The 11,103-nt window shown below is 46.7% G+C and overlaps 1 protein-coding gene across 1 annotated transcript; it reads right to left on the bottom strand.

Annotated features, from left to right (window-relative positions):
- Window positions 1–2,044: 2,044 nt before the first annotated feature.
- LOC144674542 (putative G-protein coupled receptor 139) lies at window positions 2,045–10,492 on the bottom strand. The gene is made up of 2 exons (XM_078535843.1): window positions 10,357–10,492; window positions 2,045–2,955 (listed from the first exon to the last, which is right to left on the bottom strand). Exons 1-2 carry the CDS (start codon window positions 10,490–10,492, stop codon window positions 2,045–2,047), a joined length of 1,047 nt encoding a protein of 348 aa, XP_078391969.1.
- Between the last annotated feature and the right edge of the window lie 611 nt (window positions 10,493–11,103).

The raw sequence follows: 11,103 nt of genomic DNA, 5'->3' as shown, positions 1-11,103 counted from the left end.
AAAGATTCACTAGAATAGTTCCAGGAGTGAGAAACTTATGAAGGTAGATTGGATAAGCTTGGACAGTTTTTCAGAGAGGAACGAGGAGATTTGATATACGTTTTCAAACCGATGATGATTCTGGACAGAGTAGATATGGAGAAGATGTTCCCACTGGTGAAAGGATCGAGGTTCAGAGGGCACAGATATAAGGACATTGTCAAAAGAAGCAATGACGACATGAGGGTAACAATCAGGCAGCGAGGGGATAAGGTCTGGAATGTACAGCCTGAGTGTGTGGGGGAGACAGGGTCAATCGAGTGGTTAGGATCTGGAACACACTGTCTGAGAGTGTGGTGGAGACAGGATCAATCGAGTGGTTAGGATCTGGAATGCACTGTCTGAGAGTAAGGTGGAGACAGGGTCAATTGTGTGGTTAAGATCTGGAATGCACTGTCTGAGAGTGTGGTGGAGACAGGGTCAATCGAGTGGTTAGGATCTGGAACGCAGTGTCTGAGAGTGTAGTGGAGACAGGGTCAGTCGAGTGGTTAGGATCTCAAATGCACTGTCTGAGAGTGAGGTGGAGACAGGGTCAATCGAGTGGTTAGGATCTGGAACGCACTATCTGAGAGTGTGATGGAGACAGGATCAATCGAGTGGTTAGGATCTGGAACGCACTGTCTGAGAGTGCGGTGGAGACAGGGTCAATCGAGTGGTTAGGATGTAGAATGCATTGTCTGGGAATGTGGTGGAGACAGGGTCAATCGAGTGGTTAGGATCTGGAATGCACTGTCTGAGAGTGTGATAGAGACAGGGTCACTCGAGTGGTTAGGATCTGGAACATATTGCCTGGGCGAGAAAGAAAGAGAGAGAGAGAGACAGGGTGATAAAGAGAGAGGGTTGTGAGATAGATATACGGTGACGGATTGAGTGACTGGATGGAAAACAGAGAGAGAGAGGCTTGGAAAGCGGCAGGGCGAGAGACTGTGAGAGTGACGCTGAGGACAATGGTGCATGAACCTGGGGGGATAAAAGGTCCTGTTAATGACGTTTGTAGTGGGGGGCAGGCAGGAAGGCTACTGGTTTCAGATTTAAAGAGACAAAAGCTGCAGAAATCAGTTTCAAATTGAGAACAGCTTGCAAGAGTCAAGAAAACCCAAAGAGATGACTAAAGTACTGTAACTGTTTGCGATGTGAAATTTGAAGCAGTGGGGTGCTGTGGAGGTAGAGTTGGTGAGAGAGAGAGAGAGAGTGTGTGGAAGACAGCTTGAATGCATGTGGTGACCCAGGGAAGAGGAGCATTGCAAGAAGAGTTCGAATCATTGGAGGTGATCCCTTGCGGAAGGCGTCTGAGAGAATACGTCAGTTTGGGAGAAGATTCGAAGGTGAGGTCTTGGAGGGCGGAGATTGGAAACCTTCAGGTGAAGGACGGAGTTCAGCGAGACTGAAGATTGGCTCATGGTGTAACAAGCGGGAATTGAGGAGAGAGCCATCGGATCTGGTTGAGGTGATATCTGTCACTTGGTTTCAGAGTGTTAGGCTTACGTGGACTGTGTTTTTACAGTGAATATTAGAGTTTAAGGTAGCTTTTGTAACTTATACTATGCTTACAAATCTGCATATATCTGAAAAGTAATAGTTGATTGCGAAGGAGTATTGTGATACAGCTCCTCTTTTATTGTTGAATCAATGTTTTTTTTTGTTCAAAGTTCATCAGCTGACTCTGGTGAATCTGTTCAGTCGCCACTCTCCACGTATTTAAACAATCAAATAACAGTTAGGATCTATCAAGCTGGGTTCCACTCTGGGATCAGGCTTGTCCATTGATAACCTCAGCTGGGAGCGTCATAATGCGCACAGGTTACTGATTGGCTGAGGATGCTGTGCGTGTGCTAAGGGTGTTGATCCCCGATTGGTTGGGGGGGGGGGGGCGTCAGTTACCGGCGGAGCTCCGTGATTGGATGGGGATGCTGTCCATCTCAGGGTAGCAGGAGCTGATTGGGAGTTTGTGGAGAAATATTCCACTCATTGGCTGGAAACGCTTGGAGGCGACTCTGGTCTGTTCTCAGTTGTTCTGTTTCTTTATTAATTGAACAATGGGTGTAAGTGGATAATTCACCAAACTCTTCACCTGCTCTTTGAACTTGGACTGAGTCATCCCATAAATAAATGTGTTTGTGCAGCAACTTAAGTTCACCAGCATCCATCCGACTTGTGCAAATGTATATTCAGAATGCGTGTAATCACTGGGATCGGTTCCTGTGATGGTGTAATATAAGAATTCAAAAACATACACCGACCACAGGAGAATGAAGCTGCCGGAAATGGTGAAGAGAAAAATCACAGATTTCCTCCTGCTCTCCATCTCTGGGTCACTGCGATTCTCTCCCTGGCTCTGACCCCTCAGTCCCTTACGTACCCGACTGGCCACTAAAATGTGTCTGACTGTCAGAGCGTTGAGCGACAGGATTAAAGCGAACGGGAGCAGTGGGGTTATAACCGTATGAAACCAGTCAAATCCCACCCATCCGGGGTCAGTAAAATAGCTTGGCTTTGTATAACAGCCCCACGGTACATTGCTGATGATCTCTCCAGGTTCCTGTGTAAAGTAGCGTGGGGTGTTTTTTAAACAGAGCAGAACGCCGGTTGTTGCTAGAACCACAGCCGCAGTTGTCTCGGTGCAATATTTTCTTTTCAGCTTCTGGCAACAAATGGCCACAAATCGGTCAAAGGAGAAAGTGACGGTGAACCAGACAGAACAGTCTGTGGCTGCACGAAGCAGGACAATGAGAACACTACACACGGGAGTGATTTCCAGGAAAGACACTGGGAAATAATAATAACTGAGCTGCCCCAATATAACCTCAGTGATAATGACCAGTAGATCCGCCGTTGCCATGGCCACCAGGTAGCGAGTGGTGCAATTGGAAAGACCACACTTTCCCCGGGAAAGTATGAGAATTGCCAGTAAATTAGCTGTAAGAGAGAGAAGGGAAAGGAGACTGGGAATTAGTGATGCACAATTGTCCCTGTCAGGCTCAGAAAATAAGGGCAGGAATTTACCACCAGATAACGTGTGGTATGGGTGGTCAGTGTGTTTGTGTGTGTGTGTGTGTCTGTATGTGTGTGTCTGGGCGGGGTCTGTCGTGTGGGGATAGGGAATGGATTAGCAGGGTTTGAATTTCAAAAATCATAGCCATGACCTGAACCCAATGTAAATATTTTACTGAGGTTGCTTTCCGGGTTTAACTCTGAATCTCTGTGTTTCCTCATGGGACCCTCTACCCCATCCAGAGCCATCTGATTTTGGTGGTCGGAACCAGAGCACCTACCATACCCCCAACACAAACCCCGAATTTTGGATCTTCCCCAGGATTGGGACCTCTCCCAGAATTTGACCACAGCCCAGCTTCAGACCCTCACTGGATCGGAACATTCTCGCGTTCGGAGCCTGGGTGGGGCTGGACTGCTCTCTCCCATTATTGGTATCGCTGTTTTCAGACTATCCCCGAGTTCTGACCTTCCCAGTTCGGGACCCTCACCAGGTTCGGACCCTCCGAGGTTCGTACCCTCCCAGGTCGGGACCCTCACCAGATTCGGTCCCTCGCTAGGTTCAGAACCCCCACCAGGTTAGGACCGCTGGCCACAAGCCAGGAGTGTGAGGGAATAGTCCCCACATGCCTGGATGAGTGCAGCTCCCACAGCTCTGAGGAAGCTGGACACCATCCAGGACAAGGCAGCCCCGCTTGATCGTCACCACATCTACAAATATTCACTCTCTCCACCACCGACGCACAGTTGCAGCAGTGTGTGTACCATCTACAAGATGCACTGCAGCAACTCACCAAGGCTCCTTCCACACCTATGGCCACTACCATTTAGAAGTGCAGGGGCAGCAGACACATGTGAACACCACCACCTGAAACTCACTCACCATCCCGACTTGGAAATATATCGGCCGTTCCTTCACTGTCGCTGAGTCAAAATCCTGGAACTCCCTCCCTAACAGCGCTGTGGGTGTACCTATATCGTACGGGGACTGCAGCAGTTCAAGAAGGCAGCTCACCACCCACCTTCTCAAGGGGCAATTAGGGATGGGCAATAAATGCTGGCCCAGCCAGCGAAGACCACATCCCGGGAATGAATAAAAGGAAAACACGGCCCATGTTCGGACCCTAAATAGGAATGCCCACTCCCTATTTTTTACCCCACTCAGACACCGACCGCTCCCCCAAACCCAGCAGTTTTCAAGTGTATTTGCATTCGGACCATCATCCGGTTCGGACATTCAGCAGATTCTGCCTCCCACAGGTTAGGACACTTGCCAGGTTAGTATCCACACCAGGATTGGGCTCCCCGGGTTCAGAGCCTCCCCGGGTTCTGACTCTCCGCATGTTCAGACCCTCCCCGGGTTCAGACTCCCCCCACCCCGGGTTCAGATTCTTACTGGTTCAGTCCATTCCAGGGATCAGATTCTCCCCATATTCTGACTTTCCCGAGGTTCAGACTCTCCCCGGATTCAGTATCTCCCCATGTTCAGACCCTCCGCTGTTTCAGACTCTCCCTGGGTTCCGTTCCACCCAGGGATCAGACCCTCCCCGGGTTCAGACCCTCCCCAGGTTCAGATTATTACTGGTTCAGTCCCTTCCAAGGATCAGATACTCCCCATGTTCTGACTCTCTCCAGGTTCAGACCCTCCGCTGTTTCAGAATCTCCCTGGGTTCCGACTCTCCCCAGGTTCAGACCCTCCCCTGGTTCAGACCCTCCACGGATTGAGATTCTTACTGGTTCAGTCCCTTCCAGGTATCAGACTCTCCCTATGTTCTGAACCTCCACAGGTTCAGACCCTCACTAGCACCAGTCACTACCCGGTTCAGGTTCTCCCCGGGTTAAGGCACTCCTCAGATTCACACCCTCCTCAGGTTCAGACTCTCCCCAGGTTCACATTCTCTGCGGCTTGGCCTCTTCCTGGGTTCAGTCTCACCCTGTGTTCGCCTCTTCCCGGGTTCAGACTCTCCCCAGGTTCACATCCTCCTCAGGTTCAGACTATCCCCGGGTTCAGACTCTCCCCGGGTTCAGGCTTTCCCAAGGTTTAGGTCCTCCCCAGGTTCAGACACTCCCTGTTTTCAGAATCTACCCAGGTTCAGACCACCCCAGGATTCAGAGCCTCACCAGGTTCAGAGCCTCACCAGGTTCAGACTTTCCCAAAGTTTCGGACCCTCCCCAGGTTTGGACCTTCCCCATAATCATAACATTCTATTAACTTCCTAATTACCCACCTGTACCTGCACACTAACCTTTTGAGGTTCATGCACTAGGACACCCAGATCCCTCTGCATCTCAGAGCTCTGCAATCTCTCACCATTTAGATAATAAGCTTCTTTTTTATTCTTCCTGCCAAAATGAACAATTTCACATTTGCCCACATTATACTCCATTTGCCAGATCTTTGCCCACTCACTTTCTATGTCCCTTTGTAGCCTCCCAACGTCCTCTTCACAATTTCTTTCCCACCTATCTTTGTGTCATCAGTAAATTTAGCCACCGTTCCTTCGGACCCTTCATCCAAGTCATTGATATAAATTGTAAAAGGTTGAGGTCCCAGCACTGATCGCTGTGACACACCACTCGTCACATCCAGCCAACCTGAAAAAAGACCCATTTATGCCTACTCGCTGCTTCCTGTTAACCAGCCATTCTTCTATCCACGCCAATATGTTACCCCCTACACCATGAGCTTTTATTTTCTGCAATAGCCTTTCATGTGGCATTTTATCAAATGCCTTCTGCAAATGTAAGTACAGAACATGCACCGGTTCCCCTTTATCCACAGCACATGTGACTCCTTCAAAGAACTCCAATAAATTGGTGAAACATGATTTCCCTTTTTCAAAACCACAACGAGTCTGCCTGATTCACTTGAAGTTTTCTAAGTGCCTGACCATGAATATTTTAAATTATAGCTTCTAACATTTTACTTGTCACAGATGTTAGGCTAACTAGCCTATATTTTCCTGCTTTCTGTCTCCCTCCCTTTTTGAATAAAGGATTTACATTTGTTATTTTCCAGTCTAATGCAATCTATTGCATTCAGCAAAATTAAAACCAGCGGATCAACTATCTCACCAGCTGCTTCTTTCCAGACCTTTAGAGTGAAGCCCATTCAGACCTGGGGATTTGTCAGCCCTCAGCCCCAACAATTAGCTCAACACCACTTCCCTGGTGATTGTAATTTTACCCAGTTCCTCCCTCCCTTTACAGTTATTTGCAGGTTGTTACTTGTGCACTTTATAGTGAAGACCGAAGCTAAATACCTGTTTAATTCATTCGCCATCTCCCTACTTTCCATTATCAATTCCCCAAACGCACTCCCTATAGGACCAATTCTCACTTTGTTCACTCTTTTCCGATTTAAATATCTATAGAAGCTTGCACTACCCATCTCGATATTACTAGCGAGCTTTCTCTCACACACTCATTTTTCTCCCTTCGTTAATATTTTTTTCATCATTTGCTGTTCCTTATGTTCTTTCCAATCTTCTGACCTGCCACCCCATCTTTGCGTAATTATATAGTTATTCTTTAAGTGTGATACTGTCTTTAACTTTTGTAGTTAACCACAGAGGGTGGGTCCTCCCCTTGGAACTTGTCTTTCTGATTGGAATGTATCTATTCTGTGCACTCTGAAATATCCCTTTAAATATCTGCCACTTAACCTCTCTTTTCCTGTCCCATAACCTTGTTTGGCAGTTCACTTTAGCTAGCTCCACTTTCATGTCCTCATAATTGCCCTTATTTAAGTCTAAAATCCCAGTTTTAGGCGCATTCGTTTCTCCCTCAAAATGAATGTAAAATCCAGTCATATTATGATCGTTGCATCCTAGGGGTGTCTTCACCGTGAGGTTATTAATTAATCCTACCCAGTCACTCTTTGCCAGGTTCAGTATAGCCTGGTCTCCGGTTGGCTCCTGAAGGTGCTCTTCTAAGAAACGACCCCGAAAACATTCCATGAACTCTACAACTACGAGAACTTTGCCCATCTGATTTTTCACCACCAAGTTCAGACCCTCCCTGGTTTCGAAAACTCACCAGCATCAGACCCTCACCTGGCTCAGACCCTCACCAGGCTCAGACCATCACCTAGGTCAGACCCTCACCTGGCTCAGACCATCACCTCGCTCAGACCCTCACCTGGGTCAGACGCTCACCTGGGTCAGACCCTCACCAGGCTCAGACCCTCACCAGGCTCAGACCCTCACCAGGCTCAGACCATCACCAGGCTCAGACCCTCACCTGGCTCAGACCCTACCCAGGTTCGGGCCATTGCTGAATTTAGGCCCTTTCATTGTTTGGAGAATCCACAGGTTCAGACCCTACCCAGGTTTGGAACTTACTCAGATTCGGACCCTCCCCCGGGTCCATGCACTCTCTGGGTTTGGACCTTCTAAGTTCAGACCTTCATCAGGAGCTTAACTCTCACCAGGTTCCGATCCTCCACAGATTCGGGCACTTCCCAGTCTAGAACCTTCTCGGGGATCCGAGCATCGGCCAATGAGACTAAAGGCTCTGGGGAATGATGAAGGAATTTCAGAAGCACTGGTCTGGTAGGCCGCATCGTCAGAACAGATGGAACGGAGGAGAGGAAACTGGGAGATATTGGAACAGAATCATCCCAGCAAGTGGGGAGGGAGGAAGTATAACTCAGGGAGCTGTGAGAGTCGGTGAGATTAGAGTAGATATAGGTGGGAAACCAATTCCCTGAAATGGGGGTAGAGAATTCGACTAAATGAGGGGATGGGAAGTTCCTGAGATGGACCATGTGAAGAGAAGGAGGTGGAAATTTAGAGCAACATTTTTTGCATTAAAATCAAACGAAGGAAATGGCAAAACACAGTCATCAAAGTACCCAGGAACCTCAGAAATATTGGAACAAAGACTGGTCCATGCATCCTACACAAAGGCAGCATTGCGAGCACACATACAGGCTCTCTCCGCGGGACAATTGGAGTGTGTAATATCCCTATGTTTCCACCCAAGGTAAACACACATACACTTCACAACAGGCTCCCTGTCCACAAATCAGGATGATGACCTTGAGAGGGTTCTCATTCCTGGAAAAGAACCGATGAAGAGAGTAAGGACTTCCAGCTGAAATGGAGAATGAACGACGCTGAACGATCCCATCCCAAATGGGATCCTCGGAATGACCCAGAAGGAGGTGGTGGTGGGGGACTGGCCGCGAAATGGCCTGGTGATGTCTGTTAGGAAAGATCCCACCCACTGTGCGTTAAAGGAGAGCTCGGGATTCACTGGAATTTGGAGCAGAGGGAATTCGGCTTCAGGAGCACGGGTCCCAGCTCAGGACGGAGGGAGCCACTTGGGTTGTAGGACGGACAGAGATCTCTGTGGGGTGGGGGGTAGTGGAGGGGAGGGAGGGGGGGAGAAAATAGAGAGACCAATGGTAATGAGTAAATACAACCCAAAAACGACAACATGTTTCAGGCTGGTTTTTGATAAGGTGATGAAGGAGAAGTTAAATCCTCTGGGTTGGATGGAAGGCCTGGATACAGACTGAAATAAAACAGATAGGGAGAGACAGCAGGGAAATTATTCAATATACATTAACCATCACTAGAGCATGATTAGAAGACACAACTACAGCTCATATAATTCATATATTAAAAACAGAACATAGACCAAGTCCAAAGAACTATAGACCCGTTCACACAACGTCAGGAGCGGGAAAAATAACGGAGTCAAAAATCGAATAGAAACACATCCAGAAACACACAATAGAATGAAGAGTAGTCAGCACAGAGTCCAAAAGCCAGGTCATACTTGAGGAACTTCATTGAATTATTGACTCGTTATCAGACATTTTTGATCAGATTAGTACAATAGATGGAAAACGTTGTCATTCTCTAAAGACCTTCAGTAAGTTGCAACATCACAGATTGGTGACTAACCTCAGAGCAAGTGGAGTGAGGGGACAAGCAGCAAAATGGACAGGGAGCTGCCTACAAAGAACAGGAAACAGGGAACACTGGATAAAGTGGATTTACTGAGGCTGGTGGGAGGTGGGAAGTGGTGTTCCACAGGAATCAGCCCTGGGATCACTGCCCTTCACCATTTACATCAAAGATATGGAATCGGGAAGCAGAAAGATAATTTCTAAATTTGCAGCCAAATCCAAATTGAGAGGATAGTGAACACAGAGCAAGGATAAAACAAAATACCTGAACACATTAATAATCACTAATAGAGTTGCCCAGTGGACATTTCAATGGGAAATTCATTTTAACATAGCTAAACATCAGGTGCTGCATTTTGATAGGAACCGTGAGGGTCCCAAATAATCCTTGGAAATGACTTTCCTCAAAGGAGTCGAGAGGTTCAGGGGTTCAGGGGAACAGGTTCACAAATCATTAAATATAGCAACACAGGTTAACAAGAAGATATAAATCCAAACAAAGCAGTGGGGTTTATTTCTAGTGGAGTGGAAGTGAGTGGATAAAAACACAAAGAGGATTGGAATACTGTAACAATGCTGTCGGGTCGCTCAAATGTCAGCAACTCGGTGAAGTCGGTTTATTTTCAAGTGGTTCAATAGAAAACAGAGAAATATCGAGGCATGTGACGTGATACAACCATTACCAAACACCTTCAATGAACAGCTCAACTCTTGCCTATTTCAGCCTATTCCATTGCTAAAATACAGAGGCTCCATGGAATGGAGAGATCACTCAACAAATAAAAAACATAGATCCAACTTAATTCATTCGGGTTAGTGACCCGCAGTCAGCACATTTCTACACTGACAGATATCCCCACTAATACATGGTCGGTTGGATCAGGTATTGAACTTTGGATAGTGACCCATACTCAGAACAGTACCCCAATGACAGATACTCCGAGTACTACATGCTCACTGGGGTCAGATTTCACCATTGGTCAGTGACCCATATTGAGTACAATTCTACACTGACTGATACTCCTCGTAATACATTGTCACTGGGGTCAGGTATTCAGCTCTAGAAGTGACCCAAACCCATTGTGATTTTAGTCTGATTCCCCCTAATACCTTCCTTCAGGGAATCTGACTTCACTGAGTTCAAGTTCAACGTTACACAATATTCCAGTAAAATAAATAACCTGAAGAAATTCTCTCAGTTACAGAAAGATGTTTATTAACTTTTAAGGAAATGGATTGAAAATGCGGAGAACTCAAGACATTTGACTGAGGCAAATGAAATCACTGATCAGGTGTCTGTATAGTGGTGACCACTAGATCAGCAAGTAACATTCTCAGTCACAGAGTAAAACCAGAGACCAGCTCACACACAGATTTACACAACGTCAATGGTTATAGACACTCACCAGGAACTCCAATAATAGCGAGGAAAGTGTAATATATTTTTTTAGCCGTTTGAATCGGCAGATGCATTGTCAGTGTGAAGTGATGTGTCCCTTTCTGCTGCAGGCAATCTCTGTTTTGAACTCTGAGGCGATACATTCCCAAAGCCTTTCATTTATACCCTGTGGGAACACCTCTGGGGATATGGAGATTGCAGCATCCTTCAACTTTGCTTTCATCAATGAAGAAACAGATTGAGACATGGAGTTCGGTGATGTAACATGTTTACTCCTGAGATTGAACTGCCACATCCCAAAGACTGGACAATGTGGAGCACATTGTTTAAATAAAATGAGAAGCTGTATTCTCCCACCAATGGCGATGTCACCTCAAACACCACATCATCCCCATCCCTGGGTCTTATATTGTTTCAGTGACATCCTTCACTTGACTGTCACCCATTCAGTAATTACATTCCAAATGTTCGAGTGTCTCTCTCAGAGCTGTTCCACTACACTCTGGGATGTAGCTGCCCTCTTTCAATGTGGACATTCAGTGAAATGATGGAAGTTCGTTAGTTTTGATTATTCATTGTAGAATTCAAACCATAATGGACCTGAAGCTAATTCAAGAGGCACAAAATGCTTCCACATCTCAACCCAATACAGCAACTCAATCTGGTCCATGACTTTAACCCAATGGAACAGTACAGTCCTTCCAACACATAACAAACACATCAACTGATACAGCCCGAGAACTGGTAAAGATGC

This window comes from Cetorhinus maximus, unplaced genomic scaffold (genome assembly GCF_964194155.1).
Source record: "Cetorhinus maximus unplaced genomic scaffold, sCetMax3.hap1.1 HAP1_SCAFFOLD_693, whole genome shotgun sequence".
Classification (NCBI taxonomy): Eukaryota; Metazoa; Chordata; class Chondrichthyes; order Lamniformes; family Cetorhinidae; genus Cetorhinus; species Cetorhinus maximus.
This window is presented reverse-complemented; position numbering and strand designations above follow the sequence as displayed.

Excerpts from the sequence above, each read along its gene's own strand:
- LOC144674542 (XM_078535843.1), bottom strand. The coding sequence starts at position 10,492 with ATGTATCGCCTCAGAGTTCAAAACAGAGATTGCCTGCAGCAGAAAGGG. Across the intron at positions 2,956-10,356 it reads CGCTATTATTGGAGTTCCTG|CTAATTTACTGGCAATTCTC; the intron begins GTGAGTGTCTAT and ends TCTCTCTTACAG.